At 39.1% G+C, this 26,341-nt stretch overlaps 2 protein-coding genes across 5 annotated transcripts; one reads left to right on the top strand and one right to left on the bottom strand.

Annotated features, from left to right (window-relative positions):
- Window positions 1-665: 665 nt before the first annotated feature.
- LOC131256569 (chloroplast envelope membrane protein-like) lies at window positions 666-11,169 on the bottom strand. 3 transcript variants are annotated; one of them, XM_058257458.1, is made up of 9 exons: window positions 11,028-11,169; window positions 9,982-10,528; window positions 8,613-8,698; window positions 8,133-8,306; window positions 6,408-6,522; window positions 3,921-4,018; window positions 2,076-2,211; window positions 991-1,110; window positions 666-879 (listed from the first exon to the last, which is right to left on the bottom strand). In XM_058257458.1, the coding sequence occupies exons 1-8, from the start codon at window positions 11,123-11,125 to the stop codon at window positions 1,042-1,044; spliced, it is 1,323 nt and encodes a 440-aa protein (XP_058113441.1). In that variant the 5' UTR covers window positions 11,126-11,169; the 3' UTR covers window positions 666-879; window positions 991-1,041. The 3 variants fall into 3 exon arrangements, with proteins under 3 accessions (XP_058113441.1, XP_058113442.1, XP_058113443.1); XM_058257459.1 differs by having other exon boundaries at window positions 9,982-10,899; window positions 11,028-11,090; XM_058257460.1 differs by lacking the exons at window positions 666-879; window positions 991-1,110; window positions 2,076-2,211 and adding an exon at window positions 2,218-3,718.
- Window positions 11,170-15,496: 4,327 nt separating this feature from the next.
- On the top strand, window positions 15,497-24,494 carry LOC131256570 (uncharacterized). Of its 2 annotated transcripts, none has more exons than XM_058257462.1 (3): window positions 15,497-15,751; window positions 21,234-21,390; window positions 23,863-23,880. In XM_058257462.1, the coding sequence occupies exons 1-2, from the start codon at window positions 15,590-15,592 to the stop codon at window positions 21,387-21,389; spliced, it is 318 nt and encodes a 105-aa protein (XP_058113445.1). In that variant the 5' UTR covers window positions 15,497-15,589; the 3' UTR covers window position 21,390; window positions 23,863-23,880. The 2 variants fall into 2 exon arrangements, with proteins under 2 accessions (XP_058113445.1, XP_058113444.1); XM_058257461.1 differs by lacking the exon at window positions 23,863-23,880 and adding an exon at window positions 24,320-24,494 and having other exon boundaries at window positions 15,499-15,751.
- Window positions 24,495-26,341: the final 1,847 nt, after the last annotated feature.

Below are 26,341 nucleotides of genomic sequence, written 5' to 3'. Positions count from 1 at the left end.
ATATGAGATCCAGATTGCTGAGCCCTATATGATCAATAACTTAAAAATCCCACTGGTTGGACAATCCTAGGGGCCGTTTGGACGCACCATTAAAAGGGATTTTTGACATCAAAACACCATTTTGAGCTAAACCCCAGTTCGGCATCTAAGTTTGGATGCACTTTTACAAACTAGGTATGATATCCCACTCATCAAATTAGTGCTAAAAAGCCCACTTGCCAAAAACCAACTGGATTGGTTTTCGTTGAGTCAATCAAAACGTTGATCAATGGAAAGGGGTTTGCAGGAAACTCCATTTGGCTTTTGTGGAATTGCATCCAAATGGGCCTCTAGTCTCCGGGCTGCATAAGGAGGAGATTTCCAGTTGAATGTGGATTGCTGGTGGGATTATTTATTTATTTTTATTTAATATATGTTGCTATCCGCCATAATTCTTAAAGGTCCTGTTAGCGTCTGAGACCATCCAGCCAGTGTACCATTAATTGTAGGACCAGCACATGAACGTCCAGATCTGATGCATGTGTGTCATATGTAAAGAAGTTATGCACTTGATAACTAGCTTAGATGACTGTTAAACAACTGATCCTTTGCTATAAATAAATTTAACAATAGATACACAGATTATATCATTGGAAGTGGCAATCTTCCATGATTTTTTATAAGTGATACCAAAAAATAATACACCTTTCTCAACGAGGGATTTATTAATGAGTGATTGAGGATTCCCCAGTATATATATCATGTAATAAATAGCTCATGCATACAAAAATTTAGTATAGAAGTTTTCAAGTTCATATACAAGGAATAATACCTGTGAATAAAAATAGAGAATGGCATTGGACTCTCATCAATGGGCTACATGTCAGCAAGGCCAGGCACCTGGACAACCATCTTTCATTATTCAAAATTTCATAGCCAGTTGCATAAATGCAGCAGGAAATATGACAAAGAACAGTGAAAGGGAAAATGGTTATGTTATCGAATACAAACCTGGTCTACTGATTTTTTGGATGATTGTACAAAATCCAGACAAGAACCTTGCTAATGACGCTTCATTTCTCGGAAGATGTTTGCCACCTTTGGGGATAATTTCGGAAGGAATTTGAATAACTGCAAGTTAAATAAATTGTTACAAGCAATGTCTAGAAAATGGCATCATCCATATGTACAAGAGTATCAGTGCGGTTACACTCGTACACATGACAATGAACAAGTCCATCTATGCATGATTAAAATGCATAAAACAGTGCACCAGGGCTTGCGCATGCGAAGTATAGAAAGTGAAGATTCAATGCACATGCAGCCCAGAGTGGGTTATGATCAGATTGGTCAACTGCAGGACCAATCTGGTGGGTCATGCATCTAAATCGAGATAAAAGTTGAGATTGGGTCTCAAATGAAATTTAGGCCTTAATTGTTATATCCTAATGGTTTCTGGGTGTTGAGGCATGCTTTGTAGGGGGGGGGGGGGGGGGTTGGTCACTGCTCTCCAGATCCTGCGACCCCTACACTGACAACCTTTATGTTCCCACGAAACAGGTCCTGATGCTGCTTTCTGAGTTTGGGCCACCTAATTCTGAGGCTGTTGAGTTTGCTGGTCTCCAGACCTAGCACCATAGTGATAAAATCTCATTCTCATCATTTTCTTGGCATGGGAATACCCACAAGCAGTCACTCCTGTCACCTATGCTTATTATTATTATTTCATTTTTTTTCTAGCTTTTAGTGGCCATCTGCTCTACTACAAAGGTAGCCCATGTGTGCGACACACTTGTGGAAAGTCTCTTTCACGTAGAGAGACCACTCAAAATTGGGCTTTCTATATGAAAGGGGAATTGGTTGGAGAGATTTTTGGATGAAAATTGAGGAGCATTTGGAGCACTTTAGAACGCTCTATCACTACTTTAAAGAGGCCTTTCTTGAATCCCCACTGGTTGTAGCCTACATGTTATTTCAAACCAATAATTAATAGTTAATTCTATTTTTGAGTTGGCTGTCCTTGGTGTCAACCCCCTATGTACATTTTCACAAGAACACCAATCTGCATGAAGGTGTGAAATAATTGTAGAACATACCCAAAGTTTGACACATGCGTCGATAATAACTGGAACGAAGCAAACAAATATTGTTACTGCAGCCTCATCAATTTCAAACCCGTAATGCTCCAGAATTATTTCTATCAAAGTCTGCCAACCAGATTCAGAATGGTACCTGCAAATGTTCATTCACGCAAATTTGGAGAGATCAATATCCATGTGAAGAAGAAGTATATTCATTTCAAAGTGGAAATTATGAATGCCTTTGAATCTTATGCACATCTACAGATGTACATGTACTATTTATAAGCTAAATAAAGCAAATAGAATGGCTTTTCTGGAGAATGCCCACTTTAAAAGGACATTTGATTAGAGTCAGCATTCACTATAAATCTTGAAGTGTATATTAATATAGAGAGAATACATTCATGTGGGGAGTAAGTAACGGAAGTGTGTTAATGGTTTTAAGAGTTGGTTGTCAGGCCATAGTATAGAATGCAAATGCTGAATCATTCTTCACTTTTTATTTGAAAGGTAAAATCATTCTTCACTTGTACCATATGTATTTCAACTAGGTAACTTCTAATCTAATTTTTAGGAATGGACAAACTGTAAGTGGGCCGAATGCCACCTCATCAAGAAACACTCATGCACATTTCGAGTTTCATGTCAACAGCAATGACTTGTTGATCAGGCGGTAGAACAACCTCAAGAACATGCAATATTGAAATCACAAAGTTCAAGAATTCCATTGACAGTTTTTAAAATCAGCACTGGATGGTGGATGTTTGAAAAGAATGCTACTGTGTTAGCATGATGGAGAACCAAGGTGGCGGAGAATTATGCTTGCAGTACTAGAAACATGCGTGCGTGCGTGTGTGCATGTGTGTTTCATAAGACTACCTAGAAATATGGATGTCAATCCATAACATGTCCACGGTTCCTTGTTAGCATTGTGTTTCTTCAAATTGACAGAATACAGGTGCCAGTTATGTTTGAACATCCTTCCATGCCACAAAACAATACCATACTGTGGTCTTATTGCTGGGGCTCCTATCCTTCATTAAGTCCTTTTATTTTATTTCACAATAACTGGTCACATTTGCCTGGTCTCATTTTTGAGTTTTGTGGTCAAATGAGGGGCACGAATTTCAAACTGTATATTAGATGTCCTGCATATTCATATAGGCAACATATTTTTGTCCAAAATGGGGGGATAAAAGGTTGTAGCAAGTATGAAACATTTTTTGTCAGGTGCTGATGCATGACCCTTGCATAAAGCAATGACTAGAATGTCATAATCAACTACAAAATTAGCCTTTGGCTGTTAGGAATTCCCAGATCAACTCAATTAAGTTGATTGAAAATAGCTTAGTTGATGAAAAATTGCATGAAAAAAAAATGAAAATGAGAAGATAGAGAAAATATTTGCTGGGATTAGAGAACAAGGAAAATTAAATAAATAACCGAGAAGAAGAATAAAAGGGAAGAACTAAGGAGATTGCTTGTGTTCATTTTCAAAGCTCTCTGGTATTGTAGCTGTGCTAGCCACGTTGAGCTTCGCTCAGCATACTGCTCTTTGGTTGTAGTTAACAATCGAAGGTCCATCTTGTAGTTCAATGCCTTGGTCTAGTCTTGATCTTTTGCCATCTTGTCATGTTCCTTTTATTTATATATTCAGCCTTCAATTGATAAAGAGGAGTAAAATATCAATTGTAGCATTGAGTTGGCATCGCATTACTTGGCGTACAGAACTTTCTTCTAAAGAAAAAAATGTAATAAGTTCTAGGCTCATAGAAATGATAAAAAAAGATCCAAAAGGTTATATAATCACAAGGACATGTACGAGCTCACACCAGCCAAAAAAAAAAGAAAAGATCTTACCCCAAAAAAATGTCTGTAACAAGAATAATAAGAAATGCCTTGCCAGTATCTGAAATATTATTTATTAACTTGTATCCTGTAAATTTCAGCAAAGCTACCTGAAAGAATGAAAAAAATGGGATGAAATCCATGCAGACACAATTGTTGGCAGTAGCAAATGGAGGAAAGAAAATATATCTGGCATGCTGTCTATTGAGCACCATGTGTACACTAAAAACAACAAAACCTCAGGCTGACAACAAGAGGTACTTCAGAATGATTTTGTCTAAGGCAGAGATATATTCATCTAGAAAATATCTGTAATAGCCAAAATACTTAGTAATACATCGTAAGTCTGCAAAGAACGCAAAACAGGCCCATACCTTCAATAAGCTGGTTGCTTATACATAAGTGCTCGTGTGGTTGAACATAAAAATGCCAAATTTGGACCCAAAAAACAAATGGAGTAACATATTGAATGTGCAGATCTGACATAAGCATGCTATGTAAAATAAAAACAAGCATGCATCTGCACCATCAAATAAAAAACATCTGCAGTAAAAAGGTTGGCTTCTTGGGAATTGTTTTAGGGTCTCTCTTCTGGTTGCTGCACTCCTTGTTTTTTGGACCTATGGTCTACCTTATGGCCCTTGATAGAGTGGAATGGCAGAAAAGGATTCATGTAACCAGCCTAAATCAGCTCTGATAAGGCTTAGATGATGATGATGGCTCTATGTTTGTTAGTTCGTTCGATCTTGCATATTTTTTTTTCTATTCAAATAGCTTCATAAATTGAAGCCCAATGACCTCCATAGATGGTCAACCATAAGATGGTATGGAAGAACTGTCCCATGCCAAACTTATTCACAAAAGGAATTTATGTCAATCATTTAACTAAAGGGAGCGGGGTCATCCCAAGCTTAGGTCAGAGACTACATGCCCAAGCAAACCGAATATCCAAGGAAAAAGATAAAGAAATCCATATATGCACACACACACACATGCACACACACACCCCTCCATGACACTGCCTACTTCCTTGCTTACCCTTTGGGGCATTCATGTGCACTGGGTGGGACCATACTGGGTCTGAACTTGTGAGTGGTGTTAATGCAAGCCTCTGCCATGTTTGGTTTCAAGAGCCCAGGTAAAAAGAGGAAGGTTGATGTCTGGTTGGAAACCAATCATAAAAATTCCATTTAAAATTTGAACCCAAATTGCAGGGAGAAAAGGCTAAGATGATGATGATATGCATCTATAACAATCCAGGAAAAAAAAGAAGAAGAAGAAAAATAAAAAAAAGAAGAAAAAAAAGAGAAAAGAACACTTATCTGTTTCATGCATGGTATGGACGAGGAAACCTTGCTTCGTAAACAATTTGACCGATAATTCTATTTGGGGACACTTTCTTAAGCTTTTTTTGGTTCAATATCTTTCAAGAGAAGTTTGGAGAGGTCTTTCAAAGTTGGGTTTAAGGTCCTTTCAAGAAAAGGAGGATTGAGTGGTGCATTCTTCCTTTTTCTATATATAGGGAGATTTGAGAAGAAGGAAGAGTCGGATTTTTGAACTGTGAATAGAGAATGTCATGAAAAAGATAAAAAATGATGTCATCAAATGAGCCAATTTGGTCCTTGGTGAATGGTTACAAATGTCAAAGAGTTGAAATTAAAGTCAAAGGTCTCTGAAAATGTCTGCTGACTAGGGTTTGGAAATTGAACTTTGATGGCTCCTCACTTTGTAATCTAGGCCCATGTGGTATCCATGGTGTGCTGAATGCTATCTCTTCTGTTGTCTGCTCAGAGAAGTGGAAGATGTCCATTGTATTTGAGAGGAGTTTTTTTTTTTTTTTGGAAAGATGAAGCAACTTTATTAGGGTCAACAGCCAACAATCAAAGAAAACAACACAACAAGAAGAACAACAAACAAAACTGCGGAAAACCTTCAGGGAGCCCACTCCCTGATATGCAAAGCAACCCTATTACACACCCCAAGCTAGGAACTCCTAAGATCACAAAAACACAATTGTTCCTCTACAGCCATAACAAGCAAAGAACAACTAACATCGCAATCCTCCATCTTGATGTTCCAACATCTTGAGGAGATATGAGTTATTGCCTCTAGGACAAGCATGTCATTTGTCCATGTGTATGAAGACATAGACCACATAGTCAATAAGAAACCATTTGATGTGCAAAAATCATCACTAGAGAATGATAAAGTGTATAAAGACAAAAGAATGCATCTAAAGTCTTGCTCCTTTGGGTCCTTACTTTTGCTCCGGTGGTAGACTCTCAGGAGTTTCAACACTTGGTCAAGGGTTCGAGTACCCATAGGTGGTGAAATTCCACAATGGCGTGAGTGTGCGGGGGTATGTGTGCGTGCGTAATTTTATTTTTATTTTAAAGAAAAAAGTTAAAAAAGTCTTGCTCCTTTAGAGTTACCAAGAAAGATAAACATCTCATACAAAGTGACAAAACAAGGATATATGAAGTGAGATGACCAACTCACTTTGCTTTGATTGAAGTATACAAGAAAGAACAATGCAATCCCAAAAATCATATCGGAGAAAATATTAGCAAATGCTCTCCTGTTTTCTAACCTCCATTCATCTCTCAACTCTAACCTGGTAAAGTAACCCAAAACAAGAAGGAATGATCAGAATCGATCCAAGGAAGCATGAGTCATAATTAAATGTACCAACCATATAGTAAATTTACAGATTTCAATAAATTCAAAATCTTCATATAAGATTGCATAAAGCATGAATTTGTTTCATGCTACAAGATGAAGCATAGATCACTGCCAGTTGCGGCAAGCCTAGGTTGCAAAGAGAAGTATCAAAATCACAAATAGATGAGGTTGCACTAATGCAAGGGCATTTTCACACCGGGCTCGAGTGAGGTCGCCTGTGGGATGTAGGGGCACACTCAGGGTGGGCGGGGCCCACGGGGGATGTCTCGTGTTCGAGACTCCTCACCAGGGGTGATTAATGTGGGCGGCCCGTGTGAGGCGGGTGGCTCGTGAGAGGCGGGCCCCACCTGTGTGATTCGGGCGGCCTGTGTGAGGCGGTACCCATGTGATTTGGGGCCCACGAGGGGGGTTTGGCCGAGGTCCTAACCCATGAGATGTGGGGCCTGTGCTATGAGATAAAAAGATTAATTCGCCATGCTCTAACAGTTCGAGCTTTTAGAGCAAGTGGTTAATTGTCCTGCATCATGCACTAGAAAACCAAAAAAGAAGAAGAAAAGGAACCTAGAAATGAAAAGAATCATCCATGAAGCAAGGCAATAATGAAAAGACACTAGCAGAAACCATAAAAACACACACATTGTATAAAGAAATTAATTCCCATAATAGAACAAGTGGAGCAGAGGTATAAATAATAGAATCATCATCACCATTTTAACTATCTCCCAGCAATTTGGGGTTGGTTTTTATATGGTAGATTGGTAAAAGTCTTGCAATCAACTACCCACCAACATCAACCTCTTTTACCTGGGTTCTTGGAATGCAGAAGGGGCTCAAACTAATAGCACTCACATGCCAAGACAATCCCACCTAGGGATGCCAACAGGCCGTGTTTGGGCTAGTCCGGGGTCTGTCTAAGACCAACCCATGAAGTAAAATCTAGCCTGAGCTTGGCATGTGCTCATTATGGGCCAAAACAGACAGGCCCGAGCCCAGCCCAAGGTGATTAAGGCCATCTAAGCCCAAGCCCAACCCATTTTTGTGCAAGATCCAAGTTGTTCATCAGTTATGCTAACCATGCACATATAGTGGGCCAAAAACCAGGCCAGTTTGAGCACAAGTCGTGTTCCTCATTTAAGAAAGAAAGAAATATCTTAAGATATGTGTGTGTGCATGTGATATTGTGGAGATGCCCTGAAAAGCCCTAAATGGGCATGACTGCACCAAAAACAGCCTGAGCTCAGCTCGATTAATAACAAGCTTGAATTTTAGGCTCGGGCTGGCCCCTAGACCTGATACACCGGTCCAAACCTGGCATAAAGCGGGCCAGGCCTGACAGATTTAAGGGCCAACTGGGCCCATTGACAACTCCAGCCCTACCACATATTCAACCCAAGCAAAACTATCACGTGCATGACCCAAAGGGCAAGCAAGCAAAGTAGGGCTGTGGTGGTAGTGGTTGTTGTCATCATCATCTAAGGACATGGATTTAACATCCAAAGATAAAATTTGCAGGAATATGATATCAAGTGATCTTCATCTTACGCTCTACGCCGCAACTCCAACCAAGCCTCCTCATCAGAAAGAGGAGGAGCTTTACCAATCTCTGCTTCAAAACGGAATCTTGCTTTCTCAACTTCTAGGGTCTTTATCATCTCAAGTTTTTGAGATCTTCTTACATCAAGCATCTCAGCTGCAAGTGGCACGGTCTTCACATACCTGTTCATGACATCAAAAGTGATTTTATGCAAACTTAGAACCTTAATGCTTCTAGTGTGTTTGTGTAACTATTCAATGCATTAAGTGAATTCCTAAAGACAGTAATTGTGCACATAATCATTGATTATTTTGCATCGACCACAACAGAAATATCTTCATCTTGATCAAACTATGCGAAGGCATGCAAAGATTCAATGAGATGACACATCCGCATTTCGAGCACTAACATTGAACAAACAAAGGAAAACCCTTAAGCTACAAGGAGCTTTTTTTTTTTTTTTTTTTTTAATAAATAAAAAAATTTACCTGTCCAAAAATGGCATGAAAACGTAGTCATGAACCACAAAATCTAAAGCCCATGGTACAATGACCAACAATGCCAAGAATTTTGCCTGAAAGTAACACAAACCATGAAAATTGCTTATCATCTCGTATCTTCTATTTCAATAGCAACACACACCCAAAGCATAAAGCAATGCAAAGGAGTCCCAAGATATTTCAAATGATTAGGCCACGTAACAGGTCATACATAATGTTGATAGCAAATGGATGAAGTTGGAAACAAGACTGAGGGTGTGGTGGTCAACAATCGTTTCAATGAGATTAAGAAAATGAAAATAAAACATTAGATAAATCGAAAATAAGACATCAGATAAATCAAACAAATATGCCACATTACAGTGCCTAGATGAAAAACATCTGGAAGGTTTAAACCCTCCATGAGGTGCAACATATTCTGAAACTATCCAAGCCCTAAAATCACGCCTCTCTGTTCTTCTTGTGGGCCATGGTAGTTGGAGAATCTGAACCATTGGCTGAGTTCCCAACAGGTTCTGACAGGTCTGTCACCCGCTGGGAAAAATGAGAAATAAATGGGTTTTGTGTTGCCCAAACAGGCCCCAAGGTGGTCCTAATGAGTTGTATGGCATACTAATCTTTTGATAAATTTTCATGAATTAGAAGCAAATCAGTAAACTTTCAAAACAAAAAGAAGCAAATCAGTATAAGATTAGATAATGCAATGCAAGTTAAATAGGAAACACAGGTTTAAGAGGAAATATTATCCCTCTCTTGCCATTTTATCTACAAAAGGAAGCAGTAGAAACCAGTCACACAGTTTTTGGAGATCAGCTTTTATCATTTCCTCATACTATATGATCTTCTCCAGATGGCAAGAGGATGAAAAGAATTCGAAAGGTTAGAACATCTAATATTTTTTTCAAATGATAGATGAGACTAAATTGGAGAGCTTGGTCCATGTGTACTGTTTTCCCCACTTCTATCTATTCCAGTTCAGTAATGAAAATTTTCTTTCCATTTGGATATGGTATGTCTCTCTATTGATAGGTATACCCAAAAAATTGAGCACAAAACATAGGCACCACACCAGCACAAAAACATACTCACGAGACTAAAATCAGGCACAGCTAGAATATGCCTTCACGCATAATAGTTCATACAATACACTTGATGTCTATCCTTGTACTTTGCATCATAGACTAAAATTGTAGCTGCATATGAACTGAATGTAGTCTGTATCCATAACCCAAATCGCTAGAATGGAACACATTGACAAAAAAAACATTTGAATATAACACCAAGCCAGAGCTACATGATAAAAATATAGATGAAATCCATTTTTAGCAAGAGTTTTGAGAAGTTCAAAAACACTTACCGAACTCAAAGAGGCAAACCTAAAAACCCTGTCTTCATATAGCAATTCATCCTCATAATTTCCAAGGACAAGATCTCTTATAGCACCAGCCACGTCCTTCTCAGGCACTATCTGTCTGGGATCCATAGGGATCTCGTGATCCTGTTCCTCGAATCCGTCCACCCAATCCTTGTCAAAGGAAGTATTATCTACACTAGATGGTCCCTCCCAGATCCAATCCTCCCACTCTCGACTCTCCGCATTCTTTGCATCTTCCTGCGCTTCCCGCAACTCAGAAATTGCTTCCGCCCTCCTCTTCCAAGCTTCAAACCTTTCCTCCTCTGACACTTCCTCTCCATCTGAGCCCTTAGGATCCTCCAGTACGTCATCTTCCCTCAAACCGAACCAATTCCCATCATCATCCAAAAAGAATTTCTGCCACCAACTTCTCTTCCTCTCATGGCCATTCTTCTTCGCATGTGGAACCAACCCATTCAACCTTCTCTTTCCAGTACTCATCAAAACCATAGAATTCAACGTACCATATGATGGAAATTTCCTTTTAAATCTGCTCCGAGTAAAGAAAATAAAATTTTCACATAAGACCATGGAATTGCTCATTAAGAACATGAATGAAGTGCCACATTTTCAGCCTCTCCGAACTCTACATTTACCAGAAAGAAATTGCAGGATAGCATTTCTCAGCCTCAAGGAATACTAATTTCCTCAATAAAATCAATTCAAAACCATTATCGTTAAAATCCAAGAAATTCGTCATCAGGATCCTCAAAATGAGTGCATTAAACCACAAAAATGGGCAGATAGAACATGGAAATCCCTGAATTCTCCTAATTTCGGAGACTAAAATCCATCCAAAACCCTATAAAAATCCGTTCCTCCTCCATCCAAACTTCACTTGGCTGAAACGCCATGAAATTTCTGCAAAAAAAAACAGCTTGGAAATCTCTAGCGAAGAAAACTGTGGAGGGAACAAAGAGCGTTTTCTCGGAACCCTAGAAATGGGAAGAAAAAGGAAGTGAATGGGATTCTTTCGGAGCTCTTCGTACCTGCTTTTATAGATTCCAGGTTCTCTTCTTCTTCTTCTTCCTCTCTCTCTACAAAAGGAGAGCGGGAGCGGATAACGGATATAACATAGATAAACCATTTTCTCAATTTACTTAAATGCCACTCATTTTTTTATGTGTAAATTACAAAAGCCACGTTTGGAATTTTCTTGCCGTTTCTAGCATTACTCACAATTGCAAAAGGGTCGGGTCGATCCGACGGGTGATTGGACCCGACCACAGAATTGGGCCCGAATGTTGGACAAGATTTACGAGGTATCAGGTGACTCGACTCTGTGGGGCCACCATGATGTATGTTTTTTTTATCTATGCCGTTTATCTGTTTTTACATATCATTTTAGGGCATGAACCTAAAAATGAGGCAGATTAAAATTTGAAGTGGACCACACCAGAGGAAAAAGTGGGGATATTGAATCCAATGTTGAAACATTCCTGGGCCCACTAAGATGATTATTTCCCATCCAACATGTCCATGAGGTCACATAGACTTGGAGGATAAGGAAAAAACAAATATAAGCCTTATCCAAAACTTCGGTAGCCTATGATAAAGCTTTCAATGGTATGCATTCAATTCCCACAATTTCCTATGGTGTGAACTACTTAAGCTTTGGTTGCGCCTCACTTTTGAGCTCATGCCATGAAATGATCTGAAAAAATGGATGAACAGTGTTGATAAATCATATACATCAGGATAGCCCCACAAGGTTTGATCTCTAGGCAATCTGTGGGTAGGAATTAATAGATAGATGGGGGCTTGGGGCCTCTTGGAATCTACCCAGCCCGACTTGGACCCGTTCATCAACGCTGATCTGAGTTCCTAACCTAGACCCAACTAAATGGGGGAAAATAGTCCATTAATGTAATTATAAAAAAGGATAATGTTTTATTTATTAACTAATGATACTTAAGGTAAGTGAAATATAAAAACCCTTGGATGAAATCCAGTTACAAATGCTACTCTTTTATCTATATGCTCTTGAGCCTCATTCAATTCAAATAGTTTGGATCATGAAAGATGGCCCACTTTCAAAGGGTATATTCCTGATGTTTTCTTGCAAAGCTCTAGGAAACGGGTGCCACCATATGCTGAGGGCTTACGAAGAGACTGGATAGAGAGAACATCCCTGCTGAGGTATTAACAATGTAGGTCCCATTCCTGCAATTTCTTTTACTATGTCTTGCATTAGCTTTAGGTCCACCTTATTTTTGGACCGATGACCTAACATAAGCCACCTCAATAGTTAGACAAAAAATGATATCATGAATTGAACTCTCGATCACTTGCATACACTACAATGCCTCATTTAAGGAATGGTTGTCCAGTGATCATGTTGGCCCCACACAGTCTTTTTCATGGCCTTCCTGGGGATCTTGTAGGCTGTTGGGAGAAGGATCCTTTCTCAGCCACACAATACAATATCAACATCAAAATTGTTATGGGAAAAATGGACCGACCAACCAATGCGAACAAGGTCAACGCTTCACACAGCAGCAGGGGCGACCTGGCAATATAACCATCATCTCCTCGACCAAGTGAAAAGAAAGGTCGAGCTCAATCTCTCAACACTAGGTTAGAATAGTCATTGGTCGACCACATGCGTAGAGAACAATTGCTTAGGTCGGCAAGACCCGCCATCTATTGGATCCAACCTGACTTCAATTGCGTCTATCCACAATCTTAGCCGAAGATCTAAGAGACCGACTTCAATACAAATATACTCGAGATTTTAGCCAAAGATCCTCCTGCCAAGCAAGGATTCCAAATCCTACCATAACTCATCCTACCAAATGGGAAAAGGTCCTCTACACCACCGCCTCTCCATCTATAAATAAGAGTACCCCTAATAGTGAAAGGTACGCACAATCTCTAACCTTGAGTTCTCTATTCAATTGAAACCCTGATCGCATAATTTACTTAGGCATTAGAGGGTCCCTGCGTGAGCCATGGTCTTTCTTGTCTATTCTTTGCACAGATTCATTGGTACAGAAAGAGCTAACTAGATTTATGCATCAACAAAAATCGAAAGAAAAAATAAAAAGAATATACAACTCATGACATAGATTTATATAGTTTTCTTTCTATATGCCTACAAATTCAGATTGATCCACAATGCTCAAGAAAAAAAAAAAAACTTTCAACACAACAACAATGCCCGTATAAAACTCCATATGAAATTGTGAAATTACCAACAATACCTTTGATGTTTAGCTCCACAAATCCCAACACAGGGTCCGTGGAAAAAGAGTCAATGGCAGTAGTCTATTCACATGTTTAGCACATTCAAAGACCCTTGCTCATGCATCAATGTTAGACTTATCAGCATGAGCTCGAGTACCTGTCGTAGTGAACGTCCACTGTGATGCGAGTGTGTGGGATGTGAGTGAATGTGTACAAAAAAACATAGTTCAGTAAATTCAGAATTTTTAAAAATACCTGTATGAAAATGCAATAGAAATTTATTTCATTTTACAATAAAAAAGTTAGTTTATTCATATTTATATTAATAATTTATGGTGGTAAAATGGATAGTCTATCAAAGTACAATAATTGACGCAGGGATGAACGTGATGAGGTTGATCACCATTTTCCTCAAAGATAACTACTCTAAATTTACAGAGCTTCTCTGGACTCTTCACAAACACTTCTGAAATCCATGAGAAAGAAAGAAAGTAAGAAAATAAAAATAAATTCTAATAAATTCAAATTTTGATTGATTAATTAAAATAAAAGAATTTATAACTCTTTATATAAAGATATCAAACAATAAGAGAGAAATCATAAGCAAACTATAATTAAAATTTCTTAAAATTCATAACTTACTATAAATAATAAATTTACTTTTATCATAAGTATCCTATGTAGCTTAAGTATGTTATTCTCCTAATTATTCTAAGCAATTTTCATGTTGGACATAACTCCTAAAGCCCAACGAACAAACTAAAACTTACTATTTATGATAAAAATGAAACTAAACATGAAATTCAGCCGTCGATATAATGGAATCTTGTAAATTCGGCATGGGCAATCCCGCGTAGTCGGGTTAGTTTGCTAAAGTAGATCATCTTACCCCAAATCATTTATAGTATGTCAAGTAACTTACTTCGGTTTGTATGATATATCTGTTTTCAGGTTTTAATGTTTTAAGGTTTTGATGGTCTTGATGGCTTCTGCCTCTAATCGGGCCTTCTTTAATCTATTTTGAACATGAAAGTGTCCGCAACCCACTCTACATCAGTAATTCATTGAAATTGTATATCGAGCATACCTGTGACCCATGCGAAACCGCACAAGTAATGGGCCCTTAGCGGGACCATGAACCAAGAAATAAAGTGAAATAATGTTATTGTTGAATAGTCGGTGGACAAAGCCAATGGTCTAAATTGAACAGGACGTCCATTAATCACTAATTGATATCAATGAATCAATCTAAGATAGATTAGGTCCCATGATTAAAGGTTTCTGAGTTACACATGCGCCCCATGCGCAGTTTCTCAGTGCAGGTGTTTATCATGGCACACGTGTGGTTAAGTCTAGGCTGCTCATTCGGTGGGCTACACTTAGGAGAGATGGACTTGACTTGATATGGAACGGGTGCCCGGAGAAGTGGAAGGTTAGGAGAAATATCAACCGTCCATCTTTTTACTAAATGAGCGGCGGTTCTGATTTTCTTTGGGCCAGGTCGTACTCACACTGCGCTTTACGGGATGAATGGGTCAGATCTCAAATAAATACGCTATGATGGCACGTGTGCCGCTGTCCTCGTTCATCTCACGCGCGTAAATACGTTTGTACATTCCATGAATAGGAAAACCCTAAACCTCTCAACCGAGTCATCATCATCTTCCATGGGAGGTGAGTAGGGTCGGGCGCGGATTACCTACTGACAGGTTGAGTAGCGAGACTCGCTACTGAAGTGACGTCACCAAGTTCCGTGGGCCCCACCATGATGTATGTTTTGTATCCACACCTTCCATCCATTTGGAGAGATCATTTTAGGGCAATATCAAAAGAATGAGTTAAATCCAAAGCTCCAGTGGCCCCCAGCAAAGAAAACAGTGGGACAGTGACGCCCACCATTAAAAACTTCTAAAGCCTACAAAAGTTTTAGATCAAGCTGATATTTGTGTTTTCCCTTATTTCATGTCTTTTTTAACTTTTGAACCGGTTGGATTTCAAATAAACATTATGGTGGGCCTTAGGATAGTTTCAACGGTGGTAATCACTCTCCCCACTGTTTTCTGTGGTGGGGTCCACTAAAGCTTTTTATCCGACTCATTCTTTGGGTCATCCTCTAAAATGATATCTCAAAATTGATGGACTGTGTGGATACAACAAATACATCATAGTGGGGCCCACAGAACTTGGTGACGTCACTTCTGTAGCCTACTCGCTACTCAACTTCTCAGCATCTAATCCGCGTACAGTAGGGTCTGGTTTTGGTCTACCTCAAATTCCTGGGTTTCTCTTCTTTCAAAATCCCCAAATCCTTTCCAGTTGTTCTAGAGAGAGAGAGAGGGGGAGAGAGAAGAAGAATAAGAAGAAGATGAAACCGGTGGTGGGGATGGTGGTTTCAAACAAGATGCAGAAATCGGTGGTAGTGGCAGTGGATCATCTCTTCCATCACAAGATGTACAATCGCTACGTCAAGAGAACCAGCAAGTTCATGGCCCACGACGAGAACAACGATTGCAACATCGGTGATCGTGTATCTCTCTCTCTCATTTTGAATTCCCTGCAATTTCTTTTTATAAATTGCCTGCAATGATATATTGCAACAGTACACGTAGCGTGCACCTCTCATGATTGAAGCCATTCATGTGGATGGCCTTATGATGATATGCCCCATGTATATCTCCCCCATCATATGATCCTTGCCATCTGATTGGTGAATTTTATATGTATTTTGTGCTGCAAACAGTTTGTATTTAGTGGGAACCCATCAACAATCATACCACTATCCACCGTATAAACAAGAAGTTGAATCCTAGATGAATAGTAACTTGATTGGACACAGTGTATTTCGTTCCATGTAGTTGATGTTTTCTCTACAAATTGAGTAATAATATCTTTTCATATGGATTTTGATTTTGTAGATGTGGGGAGAGATCATGTAATGGGTGATGAGGAAAGGGTCGCAAGAAGATATATCAATATTGTTGAAGAGTCATGTATGAGGGTGTTCTTATAAGAGTGAGAATGGGCTTACAGTCAGTCATACTAGTTAGCTATAGTGGCTAGGCCTCCATCAAGTGTTGGTGTTAAGCCACCACCTTTTCGGCTTGCTATTGATCAATTAATCACTAGTATCCTGGGTTGGAGATAAGGAAGAAGGCTACAAAGTCCAGAGGTTTAAAAGTTAGCTGATTCAAGAAGAGATTTGAAATGTAATTTGAGTAGGAAGTACTATAAAGGTGAGGCTTTAGTTCAAATCCATGTCAAAAAGATTCCTTAAGAGTGATTCATTTCATTATGTTGCCTTTATAATTCAAAACGATGGTCCAATTCAGATCCTTCCATTGTTTCCTTTTCGTCCTAAATGTTTTCCTTGAAATGAGAAAGAAGATGGTACACTCGAGAGAGACTTAGAGGCAAGGTTGCTTCCAATAGAATTGGAGGTGGGTGGATGATGTGGAAATGGGCCTTGAGAGATGTGTGATCCATTGTATGCCATTAAATCTTCAGGAGAAGTTTACAAGGCAACCTGTCAATGAATCTTAGAGTTGTGCCAAGCTTAATGTTGGTACTTGTACATGCGAGCATACAGTCGTGCTAGAATGGAAGATATGTGGTAGGGCCGTAGGGGTGGGCATTGAGCTTGTACCTTTTCACATTGCTCATGGATGGTTGACGAGGCTTTTAAAAAGAGATCCCATGGTGTATGTTGTTTGTAGATGAGGGAAAGATTAAGATTTGGACCTTGCCCCCTGGTGTCATGTCCCTGCATTGTCGGTTGCTTTTGGTATGAATTCTGTGGCGGCTGTTGTAAAGGTTGAGGTTACCTTATGAGAGCAGTCTACATTTGTGACTGCGGCTGAAAAGGGTGGGGAGGTGGTTGGTAGCCCCGTGGTGGAGTCCGATTATCTGAACCCTTTCTTATGGAAGGTTCCCCAACTTGACAACCAAAGCGTCGGAGAATATGCTGTTGTAGCTATTGTTCAACTTGTTGAGCCTTCCGATGAACATCATCAACTAACTCGAAATCATACATGACCATCTCATGCTAGATCTCTTGGCGTAGCCCTGCCCAATACGGTTAACTATTACATGGTCTGTCTCTACACGCTTTCAACAAACAAAAAGCTCATTGAACTTTTCGGTGTAGTCATCCACCAATAAAGTTCCCTGTTTGAACACAAGGAGTTCCTGGAGAAGAGTTCATATAATTTGAAAGCAAGTACTTACTTTGCAGCTTCTTCCTCATATCACCCTACCTGGTGATAGCAGGACAACCCACGATGAGATTAGTGTTATCAATGCTTCGCCACTAGATTCTTGTCGGTCCCTTCAACTTGACCTTGACAAAGGCCACCCGTTGGGCATCATCAATGTCGTACCATGCGAAATAATCTTCCAGCGTTGTAATCCAATTAACAAAAGCCTTGGCATCCAGACGACATGTGAAGTCCGAAACTTCAATATGTAGGTAATATCGTCGTTCCTGGGCATCTCTATCATGGTGTTAGTGGTTCTCTTTGCAAAGAACCATTGCATGAAGTCATAAACAAACTCCTGAGGTTGTTGTGGAGTTGGACCACCATCAGGATCTCCAATAGGATCAGGTTGCTCACCATGTTGTTCTTTACATAGTTGGTCAACAACATTTTTCAGGCTAGCTACCCTTGCGAATAACTCAATGATGCAATTATCTTGCCGTTGATTGGTAAGCCTTCCTCGATAGACGTTAACATTACGGGCAGCCATCATGACGTTGGAAAGTAATGGACATAATATATGGCAGTTTCTGGTTTAACAAAGAAGATTGCTAATGGTTGGAATAGAGGTAGATGGTTGCCAAAATTTCGGCAGAGTCTCCTATTGTCAATTGGACTTTTGGGCTTTGTAAAAAAGAAAAGGAAAAGAAAAAGAAAAAGAGGTGAATGGGGGTAGGAGGGATGGATGCAATGAAGAAAATAAAGAAAAAGAGGTAAGAGTTTTATGATTAAAGAACCTAGACATAATAATATTAAGATTGTTGTTGATGCAAGACTTCAACTCAACTGTTGGAACCTTTCTCTGATACCAAATTGGCGTAGCCAACTAATGGGAAGGATCCGCCCAAGCGCAAGCACCCTCAATCTAAGCACGAGAAAATAAACAAATAGAGAACAATTGCAGCAATTTGATTCAATTCAAAGGTCCCTTGACACTACTCATCCTATGCTCTTATATAAGCTTTGAAACATGCATATAAGGAAAATTCATGATGTCATTGACAACCAATGGCTTATTACGAATATTGAAAATAAATGAAAGGGATTTGACTAATTGATTGTTCATAGCTAGCTGATTGATTTCACTAGCTAACTACTTAAATAGGAGGCTTGGGCTTGGTTCATGGATCGTGGGCTCAGATCAACCTGCATCAGAACCCGAAATTCACAAGTTTTCTGAAATAATAAACTTATCTAAAATAGTAAATTTACCAAAAATACCAAACTACTTCCAATCTTACTTAAAACTCTTTCCCGTGATCCAAATAAGGACTTGAACTAGATCCTTGAATTAAACTTTCTAACATGATTTCTTTCTATCCTAGCCATCCATGTGATTGTCCTTGACTTTGTCCTACATCAGAACCCTCCTTTTGAAAAATTAAACTTGTCCTCGAGTTTAGAATGGTAGTAGCCATTGCGATGATCCACCTTTGTAACACGTCTTCCTTGTCTTTTGCCTCTTCGGCAACAATTGATGGTCAAAGCCTACATGCTGGAATGAAATTTTATACTTATGATGAAACTTTAGAAAATGAGACCTCACCTTCTGTTTCCTTGCATTCTTTCGCGTTTGGGATGCCAACTTCCTCTTCTTTTTTTTTTTCTTTTTTTCTTTTATATATATATACATTTATATAACAATGGATTTGTGATTTGTTGCTCTTGATTAACGTCGACCAGCCACGCTGTTGTCATTGTCGCTATCGTCTTTAGACTCTATGCACTTTGGTTATTGCTGAGAACGTAGAAAGGTGCCGATCTGCTTGGAGCTTAATGAGATGATCATGGAAGTACCAATCTCTTTGGCCATCCAGTCATCTGTTTTTGCAAATTCATCAATTGTTTTTGTTGGACCACTCGTCAATTGATCTTCTAATTTAATTGGAACTTTTTCTAGTTCAACCATGAATACATGATCAATTGATCTATCTGTGGATCCGTCAAGTAATTGGATAGTAGATTCATCAAGAGGCACTTCTTCATCTGCATAGGTTTGCTCTTCTTTTCCTTCCTGAAGAGGCAGTCCTTGATCTGCATATATCCACTCTTCTTCTTCATTCTCAAGATTTTCCTTTCTTTCTTGGACCACTTCGTAATTGGTTTGGCCGTTTTTAGCTTCATTTGATCAATAAAATTGTCACCTTTCAAAAAAGAAAAAACATCTTCTTCAATATCTAATTAGCTGGAAAGCATCTAGCTCCTTGAGTTAATCTCGCCTTCAAGGTTGTGGCCTATGGTTTTGCATGGGTGTTGAACCTGCTGGGCCTCAAACTAGCAGACGACAGGCCCCTTTGACAGTCATGGGCCATTTGTTGCCATGTTTATATTTGCAATCCATGGCCTTAGTCAACTGAACAAACACTGCTTGCACATCCTAGCTCCTGCATTGGTTGCTGCAAAGCCATGAACTCTACCCCAGCCACTGGTTGATTCCATAGAACATTGTCATATGACGGTCTCTGCTATTGGAAGCCATTGACCCAAGGAAAGACCTTGTGCTAATACCAAATGACATAGCGGGTGCGTGGCGGATAGTGGAGGGAGAGATCATGAATCCAATCTACGAGGAACCTTGAATCCACAAGGTTTAAAAAAAGCAAACTTATTATTGAGAATAATGGAAAAAAGTTTGAATAAAGTCTCTTTACAAAGCCCATAATGACTTATGTAAGCCCCAAATCCCAAATGTGTAACTTTCTCGAAATAGTAAATTTACTAAAAATAGTAGGCTACTTCTAAATTGATTCAATCTCTTTCCCATGACTAAAATAAGGGCTTTGAACTATTTTAGGACTCTTCAAACCCTATACCCTAATAAATAGCAAAAACTGTAAGTCTGTAACTTACTAAAATGGTAAACTTTAACTTAAAATTCAAAATTAACCCCCAAAGCGACATTATTTTGGAAACCATTCAGGGGCCAATGGCTTTGGCATTGCGCAGCATGTAGAGCTCGTTGATAGATTTCCAAAGACATTGTATGCCTGAAATGGATAACCTGTCACAAAATTATGGCCTTCGGAAGCTACAATACGCATTAGACCCTTGTATCAAGCTTTCTAGCTTAATTTCTTTCCATCCTAGCCATCCATTTGATTGTCCTTGACTTTGTCCTACATCAAGCACAATATAAGTGGACTGGCCTGGTGTATCCTCATGGTGAGGCCCACGTTATTCATGGCTCAAATGTCCGGCGTACGGAACACATTAGAACTAGAGCTGAATAGCAGGTGAAAGTCACATGCAATGGGTTGAAAGTCACTTATTTTGCTTTGGTTAATGTTGATTATCTGTTTGAGCAACAAATCTTCCTCATTTGGGATTGTAATCCTAATTTTTCCATGCCCCATGCCCTGCACATAAGATGCCCCTTTTCGTTTGGTGGGATATTCTCCACAAAGTCGGGAAATTTCATCATTTTGTTGTTTTGCATTGAAAGCATTGCTAAACAACACCCAACATCTGACATGGAGGATGTGGAGCTTGCCAAAATTTGGATGACACCTGATTTTGGAAGATTTACTGCTCAAACAGCATTTAGCAGATGCATTTTTTTTCTTCATATTTTGTATCTATATGAAAATATTTAGATTTTTTATTTTGGTTATTAATTATTATTGTTATTATTATTTGTAAAATTTCAATATTGTCATTTCTCTTTGCAGACATGTTGAGTCTGTGGTTGTTGTGTTAGATACTTCATGGCTGTGTCTTGGTCAGATATGTTTTAATTTGTAGGAACTGTTTTTTCAGGTTAGGTTGGATGCTTCTAGACCATTAAGCAAACGGAAACGTTGGATTGTTGCTGAAATTCTGAAAAAAGCCCGAATCTATGTCCCACCATCAGCTAAAGCTCCTTCCGTCCATTCAACTGTCAAATCTGAAGTAGTTGCTTCTTCGTCTAAATGAGGTTCAGCAAGAAATCTTCTGTACTCTTAAAACTCAAAACTTATTTGCTATCATTGAAGCTTTTGAGTGCATAATTTTTTGAGGCAGTCGCATATAACCTGTAGGGTCAAATTCATGAACTGTTGGAAGAATTTAAACCTTTTGGTTGCATTTGGATGCATATATGAATTTAAACCTCTAAAATTTAATGAGCCATGAACCCTAATAACATTACAGTCCTTTCAAGTGCAACTTGAAAGTAATGTACTTGCAATTTGGAGCCCACACCCTCATTATGAATACTACAGAAGAGTATTGCAATTTGGCTATTACGCTCATTAGACTAGTAATTGCAGTTCAATAAGGATACTGCAGAAGGAAATCACATTTTGGTTATGAGATAGAAGGATATGGATAGAAAGTTATGGGATAATGATAAAGCAGGTTGCTTCTTGGTATAATCATAATATTCCATTGTATGGGCTGAATCATGCCAAGGAGTCCTGGACCATATCCGTCATATTTGGAAGTATTTGGCTCTGCCTTGTGTCTTGGCTTTCAGATGGGTAGTTGGGGGGAAAAAGGTTCTTACTATTGACATTTTTAAGTAACAGACAAATGGTTCTTGCTAATGTATGCATCTTGTGTCTGTGCAATATGGAGTCGGTTGATCATCTGTTTTTGCATTGCTGCTTCTCCCAATGTATTTGGTGGAGGTTCTTCAATCTATTCAATGTCAAATGAGTTATGCGCAGAAAATACTTTCAAATGTGGCACCCCAATCCAAGAAGTTCAAGATTGAATGTTATGGGAGGTGGATAAATTGGGGAGGTTCTCGGTCCGGTCCTACAATTTGATTTGACCCATGGAAGTAAAAGGAAGCCGTCAGTGCACCTCTTTCGTTTGGTAAAAGAAAAAAAAAAGCCACCAAAGTGACGTCATTCACCTGGTTTGTTGGGCATAAAGGAGTGGTGGAGGTAGACAATGTTTAAAAAAAATATCCTTGGTGCTGCCCAACATATGCATGATGTGTATGGAGAATGCAAAATCAATTGATCACCTTTTCATCCACTGCCCTTATGTCCAAAAATGTGGATGTCAATCGTGGAATTATTTAATGTCTCATGGGTGATACCGGAATCAATCGGAAGTCTCCTCTATGCTTGGCACGGCGTTGGGCTAAGGGTGTATCGGAGATTGGCTTTACTGGCAGGACTATGGGCGTTATGGGGGGAGAGAAATGGAAGATGCTTTTGAAACTCAAAATCCCCCGCAAGTGAAGTGACAAAAAGGGCTAAAGCTTTTGGTAGTGGAATGGGCATCCTTTATAAAAGATTCGGCTGATGGTGATTTCACAACTAGGTTAAGGATGTAATTTCCAATTTCCTTTTGTTTTTTGCTTTGTATATCATTGGTCCATTTGGAACAAGCAGATCCTTTAAAGAAAGTTCATGCTCGTCTTTCAAGGTTTTCCTCAAGCCTAAGAAACTTTTTTATTGAATGGACTAGAGCTTCTCTGGTTTTCGCTTACTGCTCGATAGACATGTTAGAAGACTCTTGGGGGTTGGATTGATGGATTCCTTGTTGTAGTAATCCGATGATCTCTCATCACCGGCATTGTATCTTTGTTTCCTCTAATAAATTTTGGTTATCCAATGAACAAAATATCACATTTTCGTTATTTCCACTTCATTGGACTAGGAATTGTAATTCAATTTGATAGTGCACCCCCTTTGAGGCTGGAAGAGTTCTGTTCTTTTCGTAGAGAGTCACAAGATTTGAGAGTTTATTCATCTCTTATATCAACCACTATTTCATTTCCAATCGGAGAAACTTCAACAGTTGCCCCATCTCTCCATAGTGTCGGAATGATAGATGGAAGTGTAATTATCCCCAGTGGGCATGATTTATTCTATTGAGTGGCGACTGTAAAATTTTCTTATCAGTGGTGTCCGGATCATGTCATTTACAATGAAGGTATACAATTCAAATCATCAATGACCTGAGTTCCATACTGTGATCTGTTGCTTATTTCCCCCATGACAATAAGGACAGAGGTACATGACACAGATCCTGGCGAAAATAGAGATAATTACAGTAGCTTGGGCCTATTGTACTCTGGAAAACTAAGGTAGTAAAGTCGGAGCAGCTTAAAGTTTTCAGAGGGTCAATACTCGATTCAATATTTTACGGTGCGTTTTGGAAATTGCTATATTTGTATTCAGTGGAAGGGAAATTTGTTAAATGGTCATTTTGCTCTATTATTCTATTTGAAGCATTGAGTTCACTTTCCATTTAGTGCCGGCTTGGTGAACTTTCTCCATTCCACTCAATGCATAATGGGGGTTCCTGTGGATTATCCAAATAATATCTGTTTCAAGTATATAAAGTCAGGATCATTTAAATGTGCAGAGTGGCAATTTGTGCCCTCCACCAGTTGGTGCCTCAAGTACTTAGATCTTTTTTTTCTTTTTCTTTTTTTGGGGTTCTAAAGAAACAGAGCATTCCATCATCTTGACCTGGCTACTTTTAGACCTCGCCTCCGAGAGTGGGGCGCAAGACATCTTCCATATAAAAATGCTGCAGTACAAACTAGAGCATCTTGCCAAATGCTGTTTTGGGAAAAAAATTATGTGGCTGAACGGATCTTCTATGCAAGAGTAATATGATTTACATTGCTGAATGAATGCTATGATGAAGTCAGAATATAATAATACATAATGATATTTGAAAAGTCTCATTATCATTGAGATTTTTGAACTCAAGAGAGCATTTGATTGGATTTTATGCTTTTCTATAACTTAATTTCTCTGTAGCCTGAAAGTTCTTTCATGTGGCCTGCAATCTGTTCTAGCTTTGTTGTCATGAATGATACAGCTCCCACATTTCTATCAATCTGAAATCAACTCTTGGTTTCTTCCATACATCAATTCCCTGATTGCTCTTTTCAGGTGAAGTGCCATGCATGCTGGATATGACTTGAGAAAACTTGGATACAAAAATCACTGAAGTTACCATGCCACGCTGTAGCTTCCTGCCGCTGCATGCATGTTTTCTTCCCTGTACCATGATAAACATGGTTTAAATCAGACTCGGTTTTGTTTATTTGATATTCAATTCAGTGCAGTTGATTTTTTTTTTTCTTAGACAATTGATGGAGAAATATAGGGAGAGGCGGAGGGATCTTTACATTGTCTTAATGACTAATAGAAAGCTTACGATAGGGTCCCTAGAGAGCTAATCTGGTGGGTGTTGAAAGAGAAAGGAGTTTCAAGAGGATATATTGACATGATTAAGGATATGCATGAGGGAGCATTAACAAATACAAGGACCACTGGTGGAGAGAGGTGAATTCCCAATTACTGTAGGCTTCCACCAAGGGTTAGCATTGATTCCATACCTTTTCGCATTCGTTATAGACAGGTTAACGAGGCACCTGCAAGAAAAGATCCGATGGTGCATGTTGTTTGTAGATGGCATAGTTTTGGTTGACAATATGAGGGAGGGTGTAAGCACAAAGCTAGATTTATGGAGAGGTACTTTAGAATCTAGAGGATTTAAAATTAGTCAAACTAAGAAGAGTATATGGAATGCCATTTTAGTTACTATAGAAGCGAGAACAAGGAATTAGAAAAGATTGCTAACCAAGAAGTTTCCCAAAATGACCACTTTCGATATCTTGGGTCAATAATTCATGAGGAGTGGAGAGATTGAGAAGGATTTTGCCCATAGAATTCAAGCAGGGAGGAAGAAATGGATATGTGCCTCCAAAGTTTTATGTGATCCTTGTGTGCCACTCAAACTGAAAAGGAAAATTTTATAAGATGGTTATAAGACCAGCCATGCTTTATGGGATAGAATGTTGGGCAGTTAAAGTAACGAACCTGTCCATCGGACAAGTATAGCTAAGATGAGGATATTGAGATGGATGAGTGGCTAGACAGGAAGGATAGAATTAGAAGTAAATGCAACCGAGGGAATTTAGGAGTAGCACCAATAGGTAACAACTGAAGGGAAGTAGACTTGGATGGTTTGGTCATGTGCAATGGAGACTAAGAATTGTGTCAATTAGGAGTGAGTTTGTACAAGTTGAAGGTTCTAAAAGGGCAAGGGGAAGGCCCAAAAGGACGTGGGTGGAGGTAGTAAAGACTCGATGACCTATGGTCTAACTAAAGTTATGGCCATTGATAGAGTGTAATGGCAGAAAAAAATTCATATAGCTGACCCCAATTAATATGGGCAAGGCTTAGATGATGATGATGATTTCTTTCGAATCTTCACAAACAAATCAGTTATAAAAGATGAAGGTGAATGAGAATGCCAACGCCCATGTCAAAATGGGATTTGAAAAGTCATACTTTGTATTGCGTGAGGATCCCACTTGCCTTGTTGCAGATGGTGTTCATATCTCATTATCCATATCTTTTGGAATTTGAAGACTTGGGTACGCAGAAATGTTACATTTCTGATATATTTTCTTCAAAATTGATAACCGGTGAGGGAAATTTTTGAAAGAGAACTATTTGACTGGAAAGGGAAATTTTATAGATGGCTATAACACCAGTCATGCCTTATGGGACAAAATGTTGGGCAGTTAAGGAACAATATGTCCATAGGATGAAGGTGGCTGAAATAAGGATGTTGAGATGGATGAGTAGCGAGACAAGGATAGAATTGCAAATAAATGCATTAGAGGGAATTTAGGAGTAGCACGAATGGGTAACAAGACCAGTGGAAGTAGATTTAGATGGTTTGGTCATGTGCAACGGAGTCCAAGTACTGCTCCAGTTAGGAGCAAGTTTATACAAGTTGGAGGCTCTAAAAGGACGAGGGGAAAGCTCGAAAGGACATGGGCGGAGCTAGTAAGAAAAGACTTGATGGCTCATGGTCTAATGAAGTTGTGGCCATTGATAGAGTAGCATGGCAGAAAAGGATTCATGTAGCCAACCCCAATTAGTTGGGAATGGGATAAG

The sequence above is a fragment of the Magnolia sinica genome, chromosome 9 (assembly GCF_029962835.1).
Source record: "Magnolia sinica isolate HGM2019 chromosome 9, MsV1, whole genome shotgun sequence".
NCBI lineage: Eukaryota > Viridiplantae > Streptophyta > Magnoliopsida > Magnoliales > Magnoliaceae > Magnolia > Magnolia sinica.
This window is presented reverse-complemented; position numbering and strand designations above follow the sequence as displayed.